At 49.6% G+C, this 25909-nt stretch overlaps 1 protein-coding gene across 2 annotated transcripts in view; it reads left to right on the top strand.

The window, feature by feature from the left end:
- The window catches only part of LOC144155058 (dopamine receptor 2-like), a 401831-nt gene extending 386289 nt beyond the window's left edge, over nucleotides 1–15542 (top strand). For both annotated transcript variants that reach the window (XM_077686281.1, XM_077686282.1), the window contains exon 2: nucleotides 7219–15542. In XM_077686281.1, the coding sequence (XP_077542407.1) occupies nucleotides 7277–8605 (1329 nt within the window). In that variant the 5' untranslated portion in view covers nucleotides 7219–7276 and the 3' untranslated portion in view covers nucleotides 8606–15542. The remainder of the gene's footprint in view (nucleotides 1–7218) is intronic.
- Nucleotides 15543–25909: the final 10367 nt, after the last annotated feature.

Here is a 25909-nt window from a genome sequence, read left to right on the forward strand (position 1 = left end):
ACGAAAGTTGCTACATCCGCATCAGCCAGTAATGTTACTGGTGCGCCTGCTCACTAGTCGGTTACCTGTGACCCACAATTACTAGTGACCCACCGGCGACCAAATAGTGACCAACTGGTCAACCGCACGTTATCGGAAGGTCACGTGAGAGGATCACGCGTGGGTGGACCTCCCTATTCCTTCCCTATCCCTCGTTCCCTATCTCTCATCCGCTACCTCCCCCGTCGCCCAGGGGAGGGGAAGGGGACTGAGAAGGGAGAGGAAAGGGCAATGAGTGGCAAAGAGAACGGAGTAGAGAGAGGGACAGGAGCAGAGGCACGTAATGGGAAGCGGGTGGAAAGTGAGATAGAGAGGGGAATAAAGGAAAAAGGTGATCATGGGAGAAGTCTGGCGGGAAGGGAACGAGAGAGTGTGAGGGGGAAGGGAATGGTAAGGTGGCGGGAGACTTGCACAAATCTGGTGGGTAAAATATGAGGGGAATGGGACGCCGAGGATGGTGACGAAGTAGAATGGATGATGGTGAGACGAATGTGAGGATGGAAACGGAAGGACGGACATAGGGGCGCGGGTAAGTAAAAAAAAAAGAGAGGATAAGGATTATATCAGGAGGAAGAAGAGTAAAGAGTTAGAGGCATGGGAGTGGGAGAAGGAGAAGGAGAGGGGCAAAAATGTACGTAAGGTGTGCTGACAGCGGAGGGGTAATCAAGGGAAAGCAGGTGAGATGGATAGTGAAAAGAGAGATTGATTGACGGTTGGGAAGAGGATAATAAGCGCTTGTTTCGTCGCCTTTCTTATATTTGTTCCCTTTCGTGCTGTCGGAAAAAGAAGGAGGGGGACAGATGCGGATAATGATGATTTTTTTTTTAGGGGGGAGGAGGGGGGGCGGGCGGGTACGTGCCGGAACTACACCTGGGCTATGAGGAGGGCCGTACTGGAAGACCTCAGACCTGGGAATCTTCAACGTGGGTAGAAATTGCGACACACGGGCGTTTTTGTTTTACGCCTAAAGGCCTGAATACATGGAGCGAACTTTCACAACGAAGTTCGCCCGGCGGAAAATCTGCCGCGGCGCAGCGCCGAGTGTTCGTCGGGCTGCGCTACACGGGGCGAAGACACGGCGTCCGCCGCTGCCTCGCCGCTGGGTCGCTGTCAGTGTGGCTAGATGAGGCAAATGCAGCGAAATGAAGCGCATCACAAGCAAAAAGCTCTCGATACCACTACAACTTTTTGTAAAATTATGGAACACTCCAGAAAAGCGTAAATTTATTGTTTAAAATAGTTTCTAATCATGTTGTTGTGTTGCCGATATGCATGTGCCGCCGCAGTTGAAAGAAAGCGGCGATCTGAATGTGGTCTGGCTACACAGGGCGAAAGTCGTCTGCACTTCATCGTCTGCTCCAGCTACGCGGGAAGCTTTTGTCCATGGAGGAAACCTGCTTTTGTCACTACCTCCGCTGAATGGTTACGGTAATTAGGTAGGCATCCGGGCGGTGGGTGTTTGGGTGGCCGTGAAGTAGCCGAAAGCGGCTTATGTACAGTCGCTTATTCCCAGCTGCACAGGTCGCCGCCACTTCGTTGTGTGCACGTCGATTGTGTGCACCGACGTGAACGGTGAACATCACGCCCAGCCACGGCCGGACTCGACTCTCCTCCAGTGCTCCCTGAAGCGGGATTCACACGACGGAGAAACCCTCTCTTTTTGGCCCGCGGGACCCGCTCCCGTGACCGGTTTTAGGCTCCACCCCTCGGTGGGGATAGCCCGCGGTGGCTCCGCGAAAGAAAATGCCTCCGCGTGTTTTCGCTCGACGGCGGTGGCCCTCGGCGGGGAATGGAACCTGTTCCTCGGCGCTGTCGTCTGCTAGGCACTCCGCGTAGCTCCGCACGTGTGGATGCGCCGCCAGGCCGGATAATCCGGTCACGTGCTGTTGACGTCACATATCCGTCCGCCTCCGTGAGAGGGTTTCTCCGTCGTGTGAATCCCGCTTGAGGGGAGCGCGGGAGGAGGAGAGTCGAGTCCGGCCGTGTGCCCCGTAGAGTTTCATTGAGAGAAACTTTATGATGCGCCCAGCAGACGACGCAGACAAGCGGAGCAGGCGGAAATGGGGGCGAGCGGCGAGACCTCCTGATTGGCTAGTTTTGGTACGCTGTTTGTTTGCCGCTTCCGGTGCCGTCGACGCCGGGCGAACTTATCTGTCCTCGGCAGATCGGTGGCAGACGACGTTTTTTCCGCGCCGCGCGTCGGGCGGACGCCGCCGTGCGTCGTTCGTCGACTTTTCGTCGCATATTCGCTCCATGTATTCAGGCCTTAAAACAGAGAAGCGGCCATCGCAGCAGGGATGGAACCCGTGTCTCCGGGCTCAGAGTACAACGCCGTAGGATAGCGGGGGATAATGGCAGGGGGAAGAAGAGATGTTTAGCGTCACTGGGAGGGTTATGAAGGGGAGGGAAAGGGTGAGAAGGAGGAATGTATGACTGAGAGAGGGTGGAGATTGGAGGTGCATACAGTCAAACTCTAAACAGCTTCAACTTCAATAAACGCCGATTTATTACGGGCACGAACTTTGTAGGCCGAAAAACTTTGGTTGATGGGGGTAAAACTGAGAACGAAAACATGAAACCCTAATGATAAATGAGCGATGCTTTGGGCATTCCACAATGCGTCAACATAGAATAAACTCGTTGGTGAGCAGAAACGTAGTGCTCTTTAAGCCCGGCTTTAGACTACAATACACTATTGAAAACTCGTATGTTTCCTTCGCCGCAATGCCACGAAGTGAGACACTATAGCCGTGTCAAACGAGACATATTCATCAAATGCCAAGGCCCATCAAACAGATGAAATTACAGATATTTGTGCACCTGAAACCTGCGCGCTGATGCTAGATTTAAGAGCGTGAGCTGACGACAGGAGAAGTGAAGTCGCCGGATAGGAGCACTACCGGCGTTGTGAGGCCTCATGTCTTGTACAAGGTTTTTAGCTCTATATAACAGCGATGTTCCAGAGCCCAAATGGACGAAAAGCTTGTGACATGTAATGCTACAATGCGCAATGTGAGCGGGGCACTTTGTATTGACATGGCGGAGACGTTATTTTTGAGTCGAATCGTGAAATCGCTGTTGATTATCAATGGAGCGAAGGACTCAGTCTTTTAGTCTTCGGCTTATCAGGGGAGCACTGAAAAACTGAACGGGGCCACGGTTGAAGCTGATCGTCGTTCTCGAGCAGACGGTGCTCTGGTGCCCTACCTACAGCCGTGTAAGGCCTCATTCACGAACGTCACGTCACGTCACGTAAAAAAAACCGCGACGGAGGCGTAACGGAGTAGCGTTCGTACTGGAACTAGACTTGAACGTGCTTAATCTGAAAAGTAAAGAAAATGTCGTGATATATACGATACAAGGTGACTATAATTGCTGTAATGCAAAAATAAATAATGGCTTAGATTTTTGCTTGTGCTCACTTTTCGCTAAAATTAGCCGTAAAAATGTAAGTTTTCTGATTGGCTGGTTTACCGCGGGCCGTGGTCCCGTCACGTTGGCGGAATGGAAATGTAGAGCTCGGCTTCCCGTCGCCGTCGCACCATCTTCGGCGAGAAATCGCCTGAGGAACCGTCGCCTATGACGGAAGACGGTGACGTGACGGGGACGCGCCAGGGTGAAAAACGGCTGTGAATGATGCCTAATTCAGAATAATCACCTTTGGGGCTTCGTTTGTCATGCATTTCTTGCCGTTGGTTACTGCGATTTCTAATCCCGGCACCCTGGGAAGTAGCAGACCCGACGCAGACGCCTCATGGTGTATTGCTTATTTCCAAAGAGTTTGAAAATATGTCAGGGCTCTAGTCGGTATCAGCGCTGACCATAAGAACTGAGTTACGATCGTGCTTATACTCCTCTTAAACGAGCAACAAGAGGCGCATCTCACTCAATTACCGTCGCTGACAATCACGCAAAGTGAAAGGACTCGGCACCCAAAATAATGTACCAGCATCTCCTACACGTCTACAAAAGAAAAAAACAAGAAAAAAACAGGATGTCACGCTATCTTTTGTGCGCTGATTGCTTCCAGCCGAGAGTAATTGTCTGGCCAATTTTTCTATTACTTTTGTGTTACCAGTGAAACCTAAATGATACCATGATCCGCCAAGGTATTAGGTATTTGCATAAAGCTTAAATTCATGGCTGCGGGAACAATTGGATTTTCAGTAATACCTCGTTGACTCGAAGTTATAAAGCACGCTGGAAATTTAGAGATAAGCGGAGCTTCGAGTTAAGCGAGATGCCGAAATGCAACATTCAATTAGACAAGTGTAGCACGTGTAGCGCGGCGAAAACGAAGTAACAGTCAGAACGACCTCCTTTGTGCACTTGCGAGTGTTGGGTCCAGTCGTGGTCCCACTTACCAATAAAAAAACCAGTGATCATCCGCCCACAAGTGGCGTGACCCATGGTGACGCACACGCTATCACTCCCACAGCTGTTGGACACATTGGATCGGAAACCGGCCCTTCACAACCGCGTTCGGCGCGCAGTGGGAGCTGAGCGTTTGCACGTCCACGGAGACCTGATCAGCTGCCTGTTGCAGACTTTGCCTTGTGTCCTCTCTGTCAACATGTGGAGATATGCATGGTCCCTCAAAAAAAAAAAAAAAGAACGTTTTCAGATTTTTTTTTTTTTTTGGGGGGGGGGGGGGGGTGCAAAGTGCAAACACATAACACATGGCACTTATGGGAGGTAAACGCACGGCGAGAAAAATTTATAATTAACCGATATTTCGAGATATGCGAGTTCCACTTAACGAGGGTTTCCCGTATCAAGTCAGTTCATGACATCAGCCCCAAATATAAGCGTCCCTCCGAAGATGCGCTTCCAAGAAACACTTTTAAGCACTATCGAGCGTATGCGTTGCTTAATAAATTCCGCGGCTCGTCGGGGCTTGACGGGCGGTGCTTGTACATTCGCGCATGTCACGCTTATAAATGCTCCCAACACCCACGCGAGAATCTCAAATGGTGATAGTTTTGAAGCTGGATGAAAGGATACGCCGAATACTGGGAGCAGAGAAACAAAATGTATGGAAGTTGTGACGGGTCGCAAACAATCAGCCACTCTGGCTGGAGCGTGCCTCGTGTTTTTTAGCGGCCCGACTTTGTGAAGGGCACTCTAATGTACTTGCTACGCGATATGCTGCAAGTAAGCTCGAGCGACATGCAGAGTTTTGCGAAGCAGTAAAGGGTATCACTACGAATAAAAAACCCCTTGCAGATTTTATCTCCCATGCGTAACCATTTTGTCACTCAGCCCGCTTGCACAATGTACCATTTTAGCGCCGCTCGCCCCGTCCGGTGACGAAATGGCTCCGTTGACGGAACACAATTCGAAAGGGTCTATTGTTACGGTGGATAAAGACCACCGCGCAAAATGAAAGTCATTTGCGTCAATCATTTGCGCGAAGGAAGTTTAAGAACAAGAGATAAATGATTTTGTTACCGATACAAAAAAATGGTACGAGAAAGAGGGCGCTGTATTGTTTTATTCTTTGAAATACAGCTAGTTTGTTCACACAAGTAGTGCAACAGACGCTCTTTTTCCTCGTATTGCTAAAAGCGCGAAAGAAGTGATGTCGAGCGATTAGCAAATGAAATAGCAACGTGTATTACGAATGTAGAAATACAAGAACATGCTTTACTGCCTTGCTTGATTTGTGGTAGTCAGATGTTCTCTGGGCATAGGGGCATAAATAATGACCTAGGTCCATGAACCGAACTCGCCGAGTAAAAACTAGGTCCTTCCCCAACATCATTCGCTTAGTCAATATTAAAGATTTTGAGAGCACAATAGTGAAAGTGGCACCTCAGACTGTTATTCTAGTGACTTACTCGTGTTAGCAGCGTGGTTGCTCTTCTTGTATAAACGAAAGTAGAAGCAGATTACATAATCATATCTAGAAGTATGAGTGGATTAGCCCGTGGTTCAGTCAGCTTTAACGCGCGGAGTCCGTACTGTCTATAGAAGAGAGGAAACGCTTAAAAAATCAACTACCCCTCTGTCAAAACGAACGATGGGGCAACACGAATCTTTCCAAAAAGAACTCAACCACCAAACTAGCCAACCCAAAAGCGAGCGGATCCTATTGTTCGAGGGTATGACGTGAGACTGTGCGCTGTTCATGCGAACAGCTGTTTCTTATCGGGATGGTTTACTGCAGTGCGATTGGGCTCTCCAGGGCTTTACTGATGCGGGCATTTCGTCGCGCTCCCTAGTGTTCAACCATCGTCGTCGTTAGACGGATGGGTGCATTTTCTGTCTAATATTGCTCCCCCATTCACCCCTCTCTAAATCCACACTGCTTCGACCACGCCGGAATGGCGCAATCAGATAGATGTTGTCTTCATAACACGAGGGACCCATGTTGGATTCCAACCCCGGGAAGCATTTTAATGTTTCCCCACTTCCTCCAAGATTATCACCATTTTCAGAGAAAGTTGGCTTTCCTGCAGAGAGTTTTGGGTGGACTACAAACGACATCTGTGGGAGGCTGAAAACTTCGCTTGAAAACAATATTCGATGAAATAGGCACTTTTAAACGGGGAGTATAAATAAATGAGAAGGCCCACGTACAGTAACAAGCACCTAATAAATGCAAACATTACATCGACTTAGGAGGATGAACCATACTCGCTTGCGGAGATCTATACAGCGTCCATTATGGTCAACTGCTTTCCAGTTCTGTTGGTTCAAAAAACCTTTTTGCCGCACCTAAAGCTGAGCTTAGCGGGGCCATTTATACGTCCACTGCTGACTGAGTGCCACAAAACACGTTATTTTCTCCGAATTTTCGCTCCCTTTCCGTTGGACTTGAGGGTGAACACGTAGAACGTACGAATGGACGCGTGGGCCCGAGGTGTCAGTGAAACACTTTCTAGTGTTTGGAAGATGAAACTGGGGCAGCAGCAGCAGCCGCAGCAGCCCGGCTCCGTGTGGGCCAGGCTAGTGCGAGTGCTCCCTTAAGTTGCTTCGCATGTCTGCACTATTCAAATGAGCTCGCCTCGCGCGCTCCTGCCGACAGCCTTGAGCAGGACGCGCATCCCTGAAGGAATTTGCGTCTCTGCGCCCGCCAAACAAAGTGTCGCCACGGTGTGCGTGTCGTCGTGCATGAGCGCCGCCGTGGCTGCAGGGGTGTTGTGTCGAGTGACACGTTCTTTTGCTCTCTCGCAGCGAGCAGCGACCCCGTGCCGGAAGCCAGAGATGAGCGAGTGAGAGACCCAGCCGCGCAATGCCAGCCCCCGGAGAAGCGAACGGCTCGTGGGACAGCCTGCTCGAGCTGCTGTATGGCGCCAACGCGTCATCCGTGGAGCTGGAGATCCTCGGGAATGGGACGGTGCTCGACATCGTGCGCGACGCCAACCTCTCGGAGGAGGGCAACGCGACAGCAGCGTCCGACGAGTCGGCCCATTTGCAGCACGCGGCGCTCGGAGTGCTCCTGGGGTTCTTTTGTTTCGCGACCGTGTTCGGCAACGTGCTCATCATGGTCTCCGTGGCCAAGGAGCAGTACCTGCACACCGTGACCAACTACTTTATCGCGTCATTAGCGACGGCGGACTGTCTGGTGGGCGCCGTGGTCATGCCGTTCTCGGCCATCCACGAAATTATGGACAAATATTGGATCTTCGGCCAGGACCTGTGCGACGTGTGGCACTCAGTCGACGTCCTGGCCAGCACCGCGTCTATTCTCAACCTCTGCGTCATATCGCTGGATCGCTATTGGGCCATCACCGATCCCATCAGCTACCCGTGCCGTATGACGCAGGCCAGGGCGACCACCCTGATCGCCGTCGTGTGGGTCTGCTCAGCGCTCATCTCGTTTCCGGCCATCGCCTGGTGGCGCGCCGTGACCAAGCTGCCGCCCGCCGCTTTCCAGTGTGCCTTCACCGACGACGTGGGCTACCTGGTGTTCTCGTCGACCGTGTCCTTCTACGCACCGCTCATGGTCATGGTGTTCACCTACTACCGCATCTACAGGGCCGCCGCCGAGCAGACGCGCAACCTCAAGCTCGGCTGCAAGCAGGTCCAGTCCAGCAACGGCGATGAGTCCGTCACGCTCAGAATACACCGCGGCGGCATGCTGCAGGCGGCCAACAACTACAAGTCCGTCTTCTCGACCTCGAACGAGACCTTCGACCGGAACCACGTCTCCGGCGCCTCAAGGAACGTCAAGAACTTCTCGCTCAGCCGCAAGTTGGCCAAGCTGGCCAAGGAACGCAAGGCGGCCAAGACGCTCGCCATCGTCATGGGGGTGTTCATCCTGTGCTGGCTCCCTTTCTTCGTCACCAACATCCTGATGGGCATCTGCGGCGAGGCGTGCGTCATGCAGCCGGACCTCGTCATCTCGACGGTCACCTGGCTCGGATGGATCAACTCAGGCATGAACCCGGTCATCTACGCCTGCTGGAGCAGAGACTTTCGCCGCGCATTCGCCAACGTGCTCTGTTGCTGCTGCCCGGGCTATTTTCGCAGGCGCCAGCGCCGGCGGGACCGGCTCCGACGCATGATCAAGGAGGACGCCAGCTTACGCTCGCACAGCATCGAGGAGGCGGTCCTATAGCCGCTCGCTGCTGCCACAGCCCCAGGGCTGCCCTGCTCGCCACAAGATCGAGTTCGCTGTCATCTCACATACCGGAGGAGCGCAGTTGCGAGAATCAATCTGTTCCAATGCGTCCCGGAGGGTTTGATCACTTCGAGAAACGAACATTTCCTCAAATTTTGCATTTCTCGCACTTTTTGAAGCCGTTTTTGGCGGCGCTGGCGAAACAAACTGCCTCTTGATCTGTAACATACAACTGCACACTTGTGTAGCAACGTACGCGTTGTTTATCGCACCTGTACGCACATGAATGTCGGGAACGATGTACGCTATGGAACAAGTACGTAAACGGAGGGATTTTTGAGGTAATAGTGTACATAATTTAAAGAGCGAGGCCACAGGTGGTGATGCCGGTTAAGTTCGCTTTGGCACTTTGCTATGTAAGTGAAGATGACTTAGTTGTAACTTGACGCGTGTTATTGACACATTTTGCTGTAAGGAGAGTCTAACAATGTGCGTGAAAAATGGCGATATTTTGAGTGAGGCTGAATAGTAACGTACTGCATATAAATGATTGTGGAAGAGGTGTGATACATTGAGATATCAACTCTTTTCCTGGATTCGTCGTAAGACAAGTCACATAGGACGCATTACGTTGTCTGTCCGTGGCTGGCGTCCTTTTGCACATTGCTGGTTTCCATAACAATGAGAGGTGTATTTAAAAACTCATTCTTTCGTTTAAGTTATAAGAAATTGTCAAGACTGGCATCCTATTTCAGAAAACGTATAGTCTAATTTCCGACAACCGCGGAATATTTGCAATTAGAAGCAACTTTGCACTAAGTATTTGTCCAGGAAAGTCAACAGGAACACATAAAATACAGATGTCACTGGTTTAGATGGTGCTTCATTGTACTTCACTATTTTGTGCTCTGCCTTTCAAAAGCGCCTCGTAAGGCTAACGAATGCGTATTACGTTGTCAGAGCTATTGAACCATAGTGCACTATTTGTTACGGCGCGAACAACGCATGTAAAGGTTTGTCAAAGCGTGCTAGCAACGAGCTCGAGCATGAACTGTCACTCCAACATTTTACTTGGCATAAAGTATGACGACTTTATAAACTCACAGTGATAGTTTACACTCATGTTACGTTTTGTTGTGTTATGATCGATTTTACGCTCACTTGGCTCATGGTCCGTGCGCAGGAGACTGAATGATTTGGTCTATTTTTTCCTTCAGCCACTGACATTCATTGTGCACACTTTGTTATGTTGCTGTTTCTGTTAATAGAACGCGATTTGTTTCACTTTTTTGCAATGATACATTCTTCTTACCGTTCATTTCTTGTGGAACATATACTATACAACCGCATCGGCCCCTGTGCGCGTGCGTATGTTCGTGGTTTTGTGTCTGTATGCGTGTGTGTATGTTCGTGCACACACGGGTAGCCACGTATGTGTGCATGCATGTGTGCCCTCCTTTGACGCGTCCGCAATGCCTATTTATCGCTGAACAGATGTACATAGCTGCTGACGCGAATGTTGGTGTCTATCCAGAAGTTTTCGCTCAGCTGCGGCAAGGCTGGAAATTGACTGGACGCTTGAAAGGTACGGGTGATGCAGACACCTACCAAGGGCCGTTCTGTTATCATATTTGTTTACATTAGCAAACATTGTTTCGTGATCTCGAGCATTATGCCTGATGTGTGAAATGAATCCTGCGCTCAAAAATTGTTCATTTCATTCATATATACATCTTTATTTAAGAACTTTAGAGTTAGATGTATGCTCGTCATTGTGTACCTATTACGCGTCTGGTAACAACATATAATTCTTGGTGTACACGTGCTGCAAGTGGCGTCTGTTGCGTTTAGATTCCTCGCGCATGGCGTACCAGCTGGAGACGCCCACGACGCCCTCGGTGTTTCATCTCCTAGTCCTTGTACAGCTGTTTTCCTCCTAGTCTGTGTGGGCTTTCCATGTGCTAGCTCGCCTGTTACCTCTATCCTTGTTGGGACTGACCTGGTGGACTAACAACACTGGCATCTATAAAACACAGCACTTTACGCGTTCGTTAGTTTGCAACACTTGCAGAGATTAAGATTCCTATATAGGGACATACAACTATTTTTTGGCGTATGCCGGACGTGGTGCAATCAGCATGTGGCTGAAGGCGCATCGTGTCCTGCTTGCACATGTTTTCTCTCCTTTGATGTTTCTCCTTTGCTTTGAGCTGAGCGCCATGAGAGCGTTTTCTCACGCTATTTTTGCGCCGCCAGAAAAACTGTCGCACATTTGATAACGGACAAAAATGAGGTCGTCATCGGTGGTTCGATGCTTGTAGTGCAGTGTTAATCATGCCTTGATGAAATAGCAATTGATTGGGAACCGATAAGAACGGGTGTCTTCTTTACACTACGTCTGAAATTAGTGGCAAAAAGATTTGAGCGAGATGTGAAATCAGCTAAAAGTATTTCAAGTTATACTTGGAACCAGTTTAGTATGGGCTTGTCATTTTGGCAGTGTGCATCTTTTCGAGGCATAAATGTGTTATATCAGCCACCAGAAGGCCCACAGTGCCAGCCTCCCAGTGACTTGACAAAAACGGGGGCATTAAATATAACTTGCAAATCTGACGCCTTCGGTGTAAATATTGTCCAAAAGTGTTATTGGTGACCAATGCCTACCGCTATCATAGCATGCTCCCTAGAAATGTTCTGGACATCTGGACAAATCTGTTCTGGACAAAGGTTCCGGGATCGAATGTCAATCCTGGCGCTATTGCCACGCGGGAACTAAAAAAAGGGGGGAGGGGGTTTAGGGCAAACAAACACTCCTGGGCGGTCAGTATATATTCTTGCTTTCAACTATGACCGGACTCACTTGCTCATATTTTACAACCAAACACTAACACTAAAACCACCGAAAACTTGGCTCGGCTAACCTAGGCTCCGTTTTTTAAAAGGAAATTGAGTGAATTTGCCTGAATTTTGTTGGTGACTGCACTGTTTAGTGTGTAGCCGTATTTGTCGGAAGTTATGACCCCTGTGAACGTGCAAGGCTCGTAAGAGCACAAAACACTTGCGCCTTCTCCGGAAGCTCCACTAACTAAAGCAGTAGCATCACACTGGTTTAAGATGTATTTACATGCTATCTCGGTCTTCAAAGCTAACTTCACTGTTTTGGAGCGTATATTGACTTCATCTTTCCTACAGTGCAGTTTTTACGGATTCACTTTTCGCCCCTTGAAAGTGCCAGCGTGTCGTCACATGCCGACGTCTCCGAACGGAGGACGGTGAGAGGGATATCATGTTTCCGCATTTAATTCTCTTACGAAAAAAAGTTGCGCGTGAATCGGTGGGGCTAACTCATAACATGTTTGTCACTATCTACACTTTGGTTAGGCGCTGTTCAAAGCTCGCTTCAGTGTTCCTTTGAAGGGTAGCTTAAGACGGCTCATAGGATGCGTTCACTTCATTAGAAACCCAGGTATTTGACTACATAGCGCAGCATCCATCTGAAGTCCCATTTCTGCTTTTACGAAGGCGGCAATGTAGACAGCTCGATAAGACATTAAACGATTCTTAAAACGATGGAAGCCAGTATGGAGACTAACTTGCATGCTGAGCATTATCCTAGAAACGAATGTGTATTTGACCTAGAAACTTTCTGGCTAATTACTAATCGTGCAATTACTATCAGTTATAATTTAACGAATATTGCAAAATATAGCAATTAATATTGCAAATCTGTAGCTTTCGTTCCTTGGCATGCATTTTCGGGTGTTTTTTTTCGGGAGCGTTGGGGAGGGGCACTACGCCATTCCAGTTCTTGTTTCTTTGCCACATAGTCAGACGTCTGTTTTTCTATGCTGTCTCCTTTGCTGCCCATAGAATGAAGCACACCCATAGTTGCTCTCAAAGTGGTTTATCTGCTAGTCTTTAGGGCACGCGACTGAGGCCCACTCAACTGCCTAGGTGGTCACCCCACATGATACCCGTTTTCACTTCACGAGGCAGTGCTACGATTACCGCAACCGTTGTGGTGCCGGCACGAGTTCGCAGACCCACTACAGAACCAAATGCCACAGTTGCAGCGCTGTCATTCCAACGGCAACGTAGTATCATGAAGCTAAAATGCCATCACTGCGGGGGAACTTGCAATGACACGAGGTACACGAATGAACTTCAAAATATATGCTATTGCTTGGCCAGGAGTTTTGCAGCATTTTTTCTCAAAACCATTCTTGAATGAGATTGGAGCACTCCATCATGCTTTTTGCCTCCGTATAGGCCTGGTAACATTGTCCTGCATTAAGACCCGCGTCCTCGCAAAAGAGAACTCTTTCAAGGTACCGTTAACGGCACCATAAAGAGATTGAATTATAAGCATTATCTGATCCCTTTGTCAGGTGTAGAGTAACTAAGGCTCTGAGAACGGCACCATAAAGAGATTGAATTATAAGCATTATCTGATCCCTTTGTCAGGTGTAGAGTAACTAAGGCTCTGAGCTCTCGAGTCAGCTCACACGCATACTTTTTTGGCAAAATGCAATTCAAGAGTTACAGTTATATTTCTCCTGTGCACGATTTTTGACATTGGCTTTGACGACACACTTGCAAAGCAATGCCGTTCAACAATGGTCGGACACGCAACCCAGACTTGCTCCCTCTGAACTTACAGGTTAAGATTAAGATTAAAATAGTACTGCAGGATATTAAGCCACATTGCAGACTCGTGTGACGGTATTTCAGTATTTCGTAAGTCAGCTGCGGGGGCGGTCGTGGGTTCTCTATTTTTCATACCAACCTCAGAACTCAACTGTTACCCTAGACGTTAAATGCAGATTGGAATGAAACCAGCACGATTTCAATTAAGCAGTGCAGCCACTAACACGAGTTCGGCAAATCAGTTTCGGTGTCCTTTAACTGGCCTAAGGAGTTTTAAAAATTCACCGGCCTGCTTAAAAACTGCCGTATATAAAAAACGGTAATAACTAAGCCAGAATTACGGTGTAAGTTTTGCTTCAGGGATTTCTCCCTGTTTAAGCGTCAGAATAATTGGTATTGCGGATGCCAGCCATTACAATTTGTCATTGCCAATACCGTATTCAAGGCTAATCGAAGCCGTATTCGAGTTTTCTTCAATTTTTTAGTGCCTGATTACAACTTATCAAATGGTGTCCCTATTAATAACTTCCCAGTGTTCACAGTGTGCTGACATTTGACATGCCTTGACCTAACACTGAACGAACTTAAGCAGCTGTAATCGGTTGTTAATGTCTTGATGCAGTTGTGATGGACTAAATTTTTAAAAATATTGCCTTCAGTATCCTTCTGGCGCAAAGTACACCGCAATCTTTATGAGAATATTTGGCTCTTTTTCAAGTCTTCCGCCGCCTGAGCTTGGCACTGAAACTTATCGGTGTCACATGAATGTGTCGGTTTTAGCCGCAGCATTTTGCCACACATGACGGATGGAAGAAGAGGGGTATCGTCAAATAAAAACCGACCAGCCGTAGATGGGTGTCGCCTGAAGTGTGCAGATACATAAATCCTTTTCTGTAGCTGCGTTCATGGCTATCGTGCCAGATAATTGAGCGACAACTTCAGCTGACTTCTTGGGAAAATTATTTGTCGCCTTTTGCGGGCATTCCTGGGAGCAAGGACCGTTTACTGGTCACAGAAGGATTTTGTTAGGAGCGTGCGTGAGTCACCTCTCTGAAACAAGTTACGTTTTCACGAATGTGAGTTCGTGGCTCACAGCGACAGTGTAAACTGGTAACGAGCTGGTTTCTGCTCGATATGCTGCCACTTGTCCTGCCGGCTCTCACCTCACCCTTAAAAATTTAATTTCGTTTAAACGCTGCCACAACTAAGACACTATGTATGCACGGAATAAAGGGCTAAAGGCTTCGTCTGAGGAGAACAGGTTAGCAGTCAAGGAACTTTAGAAGCAGTTAAATCAGGATATGTTGAACAGCACCCCGTGGTTACTTACTTTGGAAATGTTCGGAGTGACGAAAACCGCTGTGTCGAACAGAGAAAAAAAAGAAGCACCTCAGGATGCAGTCGGAGCGCTCGTGGGAGAAGTGAGATTAAAGCGATCACAGGCCCTTTTCCGGAAAAAAAATAAAAGTTTAACAAAGTAGGTATTAGCTTCAGTGCCCTGAAGCGAATACATAAAGACAGAAGAGTAACGCCCAAATGTAGCACGGTTAAATAACCGGCCTGGAGAAATACTATCAATACGCTTACTTGTGGTGGCTGTATGTAACATAAAATTTCGTTTCCCAGTCGCATTTATAACTACTCTTGTCCGGAGTAGAAGATTTTCGTCGACTTACTACAATAAAAAGAACCACGTGAAAGCGGGGGATGCAGACAATCTTTTTAAATGTCAGAGACCTCCTTCAGAGAGCCAGAACAAATGTTCACATTACAGCAGATACTTAGCCGAATCCTCAAGACAGAGCTGACTAACAATAGGCAAAATTTGTCAAGAGGGTGCCTAAGGCTACTTGTCGTAGCAGTTAGAACAGTAGGTATGTTGAGTGTAATTCTTCGCGACACCAAAAAGGCTAAAATGACATAATTTATCGGTATTTTTATTTGTGCCCCCGTCTAAACTGCATGCAGACCGCAGGGCACATCAGCTACGGTTTCAACCAAGCACCGCATTTGTTCACTGAAGCCAACTCCTCTCAAGCACGCACGCGTGCCTCTTGATTTGGCGACTCTGTGTAAACGGTGTGTGTTAGCATAGTGGTACTGTTTGTGCGGTACTCGTTGCGTACTGTGGTAAGTAGCGCTGAAAGGTGTTGTCAACTGTGCATAAAACGTGGTGAAGCGGTGAAACAACAGCGCATACATGTTTGAAGCATTACACGGTGGTGTTATCCCTACTTGTTTCCCGAGGTTGTGCTTTAATTCAAAAATAAAAGCTTCCCTCCTCTCACGAGTTTTTCGCTTACTTTCAGCATGTAATTTCTCAGCAAACACTGACATCGGTGCAGCGAAGTAAAAAGGTGCGAGAGATCATGAAGTATTGATAGTACCAGTGAACCAAACCTTCATGATTTATTTTTGCCCCTTCGCATATGACGGGGCAACAATATTTTTTTTAATTAACAGGAGGGCGCTGCGATCGCCGAGGTGAGCAGTCGTTTTCACATCGGCTCTGTCTTCCATACCTAATTACGCAGTGCTATTTGGATCAAACTTCGGTTTTCGTATTATCAATGTGTGCGCGAAGGTGATTGGCTTCGACCGATACCAATTTTTTATCGAAAGGTGCGTTTTTCGCCGATTTATCGAACTTTACCTACTCCGGCGCCACATGGACTCGCTAAGCCTAAGCGAACCCAGGGCTCGCTTGGCATAGCCCGTACTCTTCGCCAACGACATGGAGACTTCCGCTCAATATGCGGGGCCTTCGGACTCCAAAATGTGCGTGCAAGTGCAGGGCGAGGATATTTCGCCCGAAGAATACCACGATGAAGCTGGCTGGACCCAGGCCTGCGATCGCATGTCAAGACTTCGGCAACGCGCTTCGAACGGTAAGCCTAACCATCGAGACGGCACTACGAGCTCGAAATCGAAGTTCTCCACCAGCGCCCGTGTATCGGCGATTCGTGCGGCACGCATGCCCGCCATGCCTACGGAGGAAATCAAGATAGTGGTGAGGCCAAGGGGCGGCCTCGACATTCTCAAGGCCGGCACCACCAACGTGGCCGCGGCGATTTTGGCAGCGGCAGGCATCGAGAGTGCGGCGGGGACCAGGGACACTATATGCCCCAACGTCCAGCAAAACATCATGGTAGTGAGCACTCCTAGCGAGGAAAACGCAGCAAAATACTCCCGAATTCAAGCGATACAAGTACAAGGCAAGCTCCACGAAGTTGGCGCTTATCGCACGGCGCCCCACGACACCGTCAAGGGCGTCATACGCGGCATCCCGACGGACGACGGCGCCGCCGAAATAGACAGGAACATCGTGAACGACCGCAACCCCCTCGCGGTCGGAGCCAAGCGCATCGGAAACACGACCACAGTTATCATCGCGTTTCAAGGTCACAGGGTACCGAACTTCGTTCGTTACGGCGTAACCCTAATCCCGTGCAGCCTGTATCGCAAGCAAATAGACGTGTGTCAGCAGTGCGGCAAAGTCGGCCACCGGCGCGACGTATGCCCCACACCGACCATCCGCGCGTGTCTTGCGTGCGGCGTGACCAACCCCACGGAGGACCACACATGTACCCCCAAGTGTAAACTGTGCGGAGGCGCTCACCCAACGGGCGACCGATTTTGCAAGGGCAAATTCAAGACGCCGTACGTCGTCCGGCGCCGGCAGTGGGAGCGTCGCGCCGCCGAGCAGCAGCAACAGCAGCAGCTCTCGGCAAGCTCGTTCCCGCGCCTGGAAGGGTCACGTTCCCCAAGCAAGTCAAGGGCTCCTTCCAGGAGTCGCGCATCGTCACGAAGAAACAGCAGCTGCGACAAAAACAAACGGAGCTTCAGCCGCAACAGGTCACCGTCACGCGATCGCGTGAGTTGGGCCGACGTAACTAAGAGCGACAGCGGCAGAAGCACGCCGACCGCGCCGCCACCGAGGCGAAATGACGAAGCAATGGACCGTCTCAAGGCAGCAAATGACTCGCTACGAAAACGAAACATCGAACTGGAAGCCTCAGTTAACAACCTGACCAAGGAAATCGCCGAGATACGCAAGTTACTGCGTATATCGAAACCCGCCGCTACGAACCCCACCCCTGCACCGTCGCCATCCCCGACTCAGTCGCCACCAACCCCACCGCCGGTTACAGAGTCAAGGCCGCAGATTATGCCCGAGGAGGAAATGTCAACGACCGAACCCCACGATGAAATGGAGACTGAGCCCGTAACCAAGAAACGCGCGCTCGAGTCGCGGAGATCCCGCAAAGAAGCGGAACAGCTCGAAGCAACGCTTGAGGCCAAGCTAGAAGCCAAGTTTGACGCAAGATTCAACAAGCTGGAGGAGCTCATTATCACGTCTTTCAAGAAAATCGAAGCAAAGTTCGAGTTCATCGAGCAGACCTTACGCCCAATCGTACGCCACCCGACCTTTGCACCAATGTTCGTGAACCACCCTTATAACCAAGAGCAACAGCAACCCTTCACCTTAACGCAATCATGGCCGCCAACCCAACAGCAGCAGTAAACCCGCGGTCAGATCTCACGATCTGGCAGTGGAATTGCCACAGCTTTGATCACAAGAAGGCGGTAATACAACAGCACATAGCGATGGTTAACAGGAAACCAGACGTGATCATGCTCCAAGAGACGGTCTCGGCGGCCCCCTCCCTCCCCGGGTACAAAGCACACGTTAGCCCCGACCAAGGCCGTGGCGTGTGTACTTTCGTTCGCAAGGGTCTCACCTTTGTGGAGCACACGATAAAGCAAGGAAACATCAAGATTCAGTACACCTTTACGGAGATCATACCGAGCAAGCAACGCAAGGGCAGCCTGTTCCTGCTCAACGTTTACAGCAACCCCAAGCACATACACCAGAAATTCCGCTCCCTCCTCCACCAGGCCAGCACAAAGGCCAGGGGCAGCACGCTCGTGATCGGTGGCGACTTTAACGCGTCGCACACAGCATGGGGCTACCTCCGAGACACGATCAAGGGCAGAGACCTGCTGCAAAGCGCCCTGGACAACGACTACGTACTCATCACGGACCCCACCAACCCCACCAGGATAGGCAACTCCGTGGCAAGGGACACTACACCAGATCTCACTTTTGTCAAGAACGATCGAACGGGCAAGATTGCGTGGGCAAACACCGGAGTTGATCTTGGCAGTGACCACTACATTCTCGAGATCACGATACCCAGCCCGATCGGGGGTAACACCGTGCTGCACAAATGGACAGATTGGGACTGTTTCCGACAGAACCAACCCAAGGAATGTCCGGTCATCAGAGACATAGGTGAGTGGTCCGCCGCGCTTCGCAAAGCCGTGCAATCAGCCACCAAAACCGTGGAGACCGACGAAGACATAGTAAGCGTGGATAGCCGACTTGCCAACCTCATCGAGGCCAAACACTCAATCATGGAACGCTGGAAGAAACAGAGACTGAACCGTAAACTGCGCAAGAAAGTGGCCGAGTTAAATCGGGCCATCGAGATCCACTGCAAACTCCTCTGCAGACAGCAGTGGAACGAGATCTGTAACAAAGCCGATGGACAATTACATCGTGGGAGAACGTGGAACCTCCTACGACACCTGCTTGACGAGGCTAAAACCAAGTCACACCAACGAGACCGCCTCGCTAGGCTCATGCACACAGCGGTGCAGCAGGAAGGTAAAGACGCTGTGCTCAAGAAGCTGGAGGACAAATACCTACCTGCTACCCCCACGGAGCGCCACCCACCGTACGCAGGGTCACCCAATGCGTGGCTAGACCGGGACATCACTATGGCGGAGGTGCGAGCTGCGCTGCACGAGCTAAACACCCGCTCGGCAGCCGGCCCGGACCTGGTCACGAACAAGATGCTTAAAAACCTAGACGACCCATCGATAGAGGCCCTTACCCAATACTACAATGAGTGCTGGCGATCGGGCAGGCTGCCGTGCCAGTGGAAATGTGCCAAGACCATCCTGATCCCTAAACCGGGCAAGCCGCCAGACACCAACAACCTCCGTCCAATCGCGCTCACGTCCTGCGTGGGCAAGGTGCTGGAGCGCGTGCTCGCGCGCAGATGGCAAGACTACCTCGAAAAGGAAGGCCTATATCCAGACTCCATGATAGGATTTCGACACAAGCTGAGCACGCAAGACGCCATGCTCCAGCTTAAGGCGGAAATAATCGACAAGGAAGGCACGAGAGATAACAGAGTAATCCTTGGGCTGGATCTCCAGAGTGCTTTCGACAAGGTAAAGCATTCGGCGATCTTGGCACAAGTTTCCAAGTTGAACATGGGCGAAACCAGCTATAACTATATCAAGGACTTCCTTACGGATCGGATGGTAGAACTCCACGCGGGGGACCTGCAGCTTAAAAAGAAGATGCTCGGAAGCACAGGCACACCGCAAGGATCGGTCGTCTCACCGTTCCTCTTCAACCTCGTCATGATTGGGGTTGCGGAGGCGCTAGCGCGAACGGGCATCCGGCATACTATATACGCCGACGACATCACGCTCTGGGTCGCCGGCGGCAGCGACGCATACATCGAGAGCCAACTGCAAGCGGCAGTCACCACCATCGAGCAGCATCTCGTTGGTACCGGCCTGCTCTGTTCGCCTAGCAAGTCTGAACTACTCGTGCTAGCACCGAAACGCAGGGGAAATACGCCGCAGCGCGAAGCCAACCGTATCAAAATAGTCACCGCATCGGGGCAACGCATCCCCGAAGTAACAAGACTCAAGGTTTTGGGCATGATCATTGACAAGAACAACAGCAACGGTGAAACCCTTGCCAAGCTCAACAGCAAGACGGCCGAGGCAATTCGCCTCATTCGCCGCATTTCTTCGAGAAGAACGGGCATGAAGGAGGACAACCTCGTGAGACTCGTCCAGTCCTTCGTGATCAGCCACATTACGTATGTGGCCGCGTACCATAACTGGAAGGTCATGGAACGGGCCAAGATCAATACACTCATACGTAAGGCTTACAAATCGGCACTGGGCCTTATGGAAACCACGAGCACTGCGCGCTTACTACAGCTAGGAGTGCACAATACCCTGGAAGAAATCACGGAGGCGCAGTTGGCGGCACAGATGGAACGTCTCTCCATGACTAAGACGGGACGCCAAATCCTCGAGAACCTTGGCTACAACCCTCGCACGCCGGACCAGCAACAGCGCGACATAAACGAGGAAGCGATGGCACACATATGCGTTGACCCAATACCTAGAAACGTGCACCCGGAGCACAACAAGGAGAGGCGTGCAGCGCGGGCCAAAGCCCTCATCAAGATGCATGCCGAAGACGGGCACGCGCGTTACGTCGACGCAGCAGAGTACCAGCACGAAGGTTACGTCGCGGTCGCCGTTAAGGCCTCCACGGGCACTAAGACGACGACTGCGAGTGTACGGTGCACCGAAGCCACGGACGCCGAGGAGGTCGCCATCGCCCTGGCCATCTCTGAGGTTGAGTGCCGCACAGTGCTCTGTGACTCGAGAATGGCCGTACGCAACTACGCGAAAGGTCGCGTTTGCGCCAAGGCGGCCGCCATCATCGGCAAGGCAAGGCTCCAGGGCAGAGAAGTTCGTGTCAAGTGGTTTCCGGCGCACATGGGCGAATGCGCAACCGCACCCAACCACAACGAGACGGCACACTCGGAGGCGCGAGCACTTACCCTCCGCTCCTCCGAGACCGACCGTCCGTGGTGGTTCGCGAACAAAGATCGCCTCGTGAGCTACAACGAGATCACCAAGGCTTACCGCCTGGCTCGACGGGTCATGCCACCCCCCCACCAGGGCCTGAGCCGGGAGGAAGCAGTTCTACTACGACAGCTCCAGACCGGGTCCATCCTCGCCCCGGCGACGCTGCACAGGTTTCATCCAGAGCTTTATTCGACGGACGTGTGTAAAGTGTGTGGTGTGGGTCCGGCAGACCAGTGGCACATCTTCTGGGACTGTGCCCGGTTTCCAAACGAAGCTCAATCAAGAACTTATCCGCCGCAGCTCCAGGACGCTGCACGCAGTAGCGACAAGGACACTCAACTCTGGGCCGTCCAGCAAGTCCGGGGTGCGCTCGAAAAGCACAGACCAGGCGACCCGGTGACGGGAAGCGTTGGCGCTGCGCCTAGTAACGGCAATCCCTAGGACGACGCCAGGCCCGCGTCGCGGCGCTTAGTCGTTTTGCAGGCACAAATAAAGTTTTTCCTAATCCTAATCCTAATAATGAGTTTTAGCCTCACCTCCTCACCTTGTATTCTGTATTGTGCGCTTCATTATGTGAAGTGGGTAGCTAATGGCTGACGTTCGTGCTTACTCAATGCTTGAAGTTACAGCATCCCAGCAACCACATGGCCTACCGTCATGTGGAGAATACATTGGATGTGCATGCTTCTGATGTAAATACCTTCGCTATTTCACTTGCGGGCTCGTTTTAAATTTTTAATGAAGGGATAGGTAGCACGGAGCATATTTTACTTACCAATTATTGTTATAATGGTTGTTGGCCTGTGATTGAATTTTTACAGTCATCATCATCATCAGCAGCAGCAACAGCAGCAGCAGCAGCCTATCTACGCACATTGCAGGGCAGAGGCCTCTCCCATGGATCTCCAATTATCCCGATCCTGTGCAAACTGCGACCAATTTATCCTCTCAAACTTCTTGATCTCATCTGCACACCAAGTTTCTGCCGCCCCCTGCCACTCTTGCCTCCTCTAGGGATCCACTCTGTTACCCTTAATGACCAACGGCTATCTTGCCGTCGCATTACATGCCCTGCCCACATCCATTTTTTTCTTAATTTCTGCTAATATGTCCTTAACACGCATTTGGTCCCGGACCCACTCCGCTTTCTTCTTGTCCCTTAATGTTACACCTATCATCTTGCGTTCCATTGCCCGTCCTCAATTTTTTAAGTTGAACCCTTTTATTGAGCCTCCAAGTTTCTGCCCCGTAGGTGAAAGTAAACCCGCACAAATACGCAACTTTGCGCTTGCCACCTTGCTTGCCTAAATAGATCCTCTTTTGTAGAGGGGAGAACATCGAATACTGTATAAAACATATACTCCACTTAAATTGGTCATAAAGATGTTGCTAGGGGGCTAACAGATGGCGTAGGCTTTATTTACAATGAGTCGTGTGCTGAGAAAAGGAGGCCAGTACGCCCCCGCCGGGTAGCGCGAACCCCAGCCTCCACACATTCTTCTACGGGCCCCTATACCATCATTACCAAAACAGTGAAAAGCTTCTTCTAGGGGTGCAGTTGAAAGCAGTAAGAACTGTCTGCGGCTAACCGTTATACTATCAATCGTTGTGTGCCAACAATTAGTAATACTGCCGATAACACCTGTTTGGCTAATTTCAAATATGGGCCCCCTACACTGGCTGGTTAAGACCTGGACACCCTTCACATAAGCGTATGACCTCATATATGACCTCATATATCACCGCCATATGATCTCATATGATGGCAAGATTATTTCTAAGTGAAGGCACTTCCCTCCAGACATCCTATATTTTGGTTGGGCTGTAGTTGACTGATTGTGGAGGGATACCTGGCACTGGAGGAGTAGTATTAAAACCTTTCCTCTCACGCCTAAGTCAGGGTTGAAATGAGGAACGGCACTGGGCACATCCCGCTGTTACAATCCAACCTCCCATGGTCGCAAATCAATCCCTCGAATAGCGAACACGGTGAACTTTGGCTTCCAGTCAGTTTTTTCTTCCCCACTGCAACCGTTCAAGCAGTGGCGAAAACAAGCAACATAAAGCGATTACAGCAAATCTGGTCTTTTGAAACAACGAAAAAGATTGTCATTAGACGTTATCGTCGGTATAACCACTGTTCACTGTCTCTCTAAATGACATCTCGTGCTCAATTAGTACCGAGCAAAGACCAAAAGTTTTGTTGAGTAGTTCTGGTTAAAGGCAATTTTAAATGCCTGACTGACACTCAGCTCTGATGACTGACACTCAGCTCTGTTCCCGTAATTGGACAGCGAAGCTGGCAAAACTGGTATTGCAAAATGAATGATAAATGCGCTTTGAATTGAAATTTGACAATACTTTATTTACGAGTGTATGGATCAGGGCATAGTCCCAACGAGTGCAAAAAACAGAGCACGATTGTTGGCAATTTGCGATTCAGCATTCTTCTCAATTAATTAACCTAATTACACTTCGATGGAGTGCAGTTCTACCGCAGCAGACAAACATGGGACTGTCCGTTCCTCGGCGGCTTTGTCATGCGGCTGTAACGGCTTAGAAGCGGCGAATTCGTGCTATTTGTACTAAAACTGCGACTGGTAGTTATCCATGATACCTAATGAGATAAAACTTCCCAATATTATTTAGCTGCTTGACCAGTTCAGTGTTGCATGATTTGCTTCGGGATAATTCGATGAACACGAGTTACAGCCGTTTTCAGTAACCATACTCGTTCTGTACAAGGTTTTGTATTGATAGCTGACAGGAGTTCCGAGCTGTTTACAGACCCGCAGGGAACTATTTGCGAGAAATAAATGAAACTCGGCGTGTCGATGGAGTCGCCTTAGCGGATAACTGCACTATGATTTTACACGTATGCATTATTCGCCGATTCCCACAGTGCAAACAGTGCAAAATCTGTTTGCACAAAAATGCGTAATAGGTGAAGTTAGGACATGTAATTGTGTAAATTTGCATCGCGTTCAGTGAAATAGAATGAATAAGCAAAAATATAACCAAAATAAACAAAAGTAACCCGGTTTGGCAATTGCTAGCCGAATTTCGTACCTATCAGCCATCGCAGAAAAACTAAAAACAAAACAAAAATTGCTACAAAACCGAAATCAAGCAATGAAATCTGAAAGCTCTACCATACCAAGCGACCTCCCTGGGTTAACTAAAAATGTAAAAAAACAGCCTAATTAAAACTAAACTAAACTAAAAAGCTAAACTAAAAAACAAAAACAAAATCGAAAGGTGCATCTAATCCAGCGCCATCACGTAATTCACTCAGAAACAAAAAAAAGCACAATCTATAAAACTCAAAAATTAACTCACGCAATCACAAAGGTCTATCTAATCCACTGCTCTCACGCGAATAATTAAAAAAAACACATTAAAAGACGCTGTCTATGTTTACGTGTTCCTTCATTGCCACCAAGGCAACGTAACGTTGGTGAAACGGATAAGCGGAGTTTTATGATCTACAGAGCATTCGCAACAAAGTTGACTTTACGGCAAAGCGTATTCTGCTGACGGACTACGAGACGAAGAAATCCCAGGGAGGGAGCCATTTAAAACTTTGCTACAAAGCAAGTTCGTGTAAAACTCGTTGCAAAGGAAAGACAAGCGAATAATTACCTCAAAACAGGACGTTTATTAGATAGGACACGAAATTAAAGCTGTGGAAGCAAATTTTTCCTGCATCCCAAACGTCCATGGGATCTTAGACGGTGTGAAGTGCAATGTGTCATACCTTGAGCCATTACTTAGATTTCAGAATTTGTGGTTTCACTCTTCTTTAGAAGGAATTAAGAAGTTTATTGAATATGATGACACGTGATGGATGTATTCGCTCTGTCAAAAATTCACTGGTGGCAAGAACATTTTCATTTGAGCCGACAAAAATAAATGAAAGAAAGGTGGGCGGCCTAATTCCAGTTCAGAAAACCATGAGCGACCGCTGCTGCTCCAGCCCGGGAAATCAATTCCTGAGTCTCGAGCTGAGAGCTGGCCAGCCCGCACTCCCACTGCACCGGAGTTGAGGAAGAGAGCGGGTTTGGGTGGTGTGCGCATGCCCATACGACATGGTAAGTCGTATTGGGGGTATGGCAGGTTGGGCAGTTGTAAGGGTATGTAGGGGGGGGCTATGCGATGGAGGGTAGGGCTGTTGAAATGTGTTTGCACCTGGAGACTGCGCCATAGTCACGCGTCGGAAGTGTTGAAGTAGGAGAGAGATGCAATAATGGAGGAATATACGGCGAGGTATATTCCCCCTCGCCCATGTGAGAGAAAGAGGGATATAGTGAGGGATATACTGAAGGAGGGATATAGTCCACGGTAGTGGTGTGGTATATCGGTGTAGTGACGGGCTGGGAACGGTGGAGGTGGGTGTTGCCAAGTCACCCGCCCCCCGGGGCAATTCCCGGAGTAGGATATCGCGGGCAGCGACGTGAGCCGTCTCATTCCCTGGGCATGAGGCATGACCTCGGGTCCACACAATTTGGATATGGGACAGGGTTATGGGCTATGAGGCGCGCCGGGTGTCAAGGTTGTGGGCTAGGAGGCTACGAGGCGCGCCGGGTGTCAGGGTCCAAATTGTTTTTACGCCCTATGACTCTCTAGGTGCATTGTAAGCTCGACATTTCAGCATTACGGTGTTGTTAATTTCGTCTCCATCATAAACACGGCCCCTGTGGCTGGGATAGAAGGTACATCATTGGGGGTGTTAAGTAAACACACACGCGCACACACATACACTACACACGGGGAACTCTCGTTTTTTTTCTTCTTTTTTTTCTGAAAAAAAAAGGCTTGGATTCGGACGTTTTGAGTTTTTCCCTCAGCTGATTGGACATTAAGGCCATGAGGAATGCAGTTACTTGTCTAAACATCGGCTGATTAACGAAAGTGTTTTCTATAACTTTTTAATGATGGACTTAAAAGATTTGTTGTAGG

The sequence above is a fragment of the Haemaphysalis longicornis genome, unplaced genomic scaffold (genome assembly GCF_048455015.1).
Source record: "Haemaphysalis longicornis isolate Haplotype H1 unplaced genomic scaffold, Haemaphysalis longicornis Haplotype H1 scaffold_1, whole genome shotgun sequence".
Lineage (NCBI taxonomy): Eukaryota > Metazoa > Arthropoda > Arachnida > Ixodida > Ixodidae > Haemaphysalis > Haemaphysalis longicornis.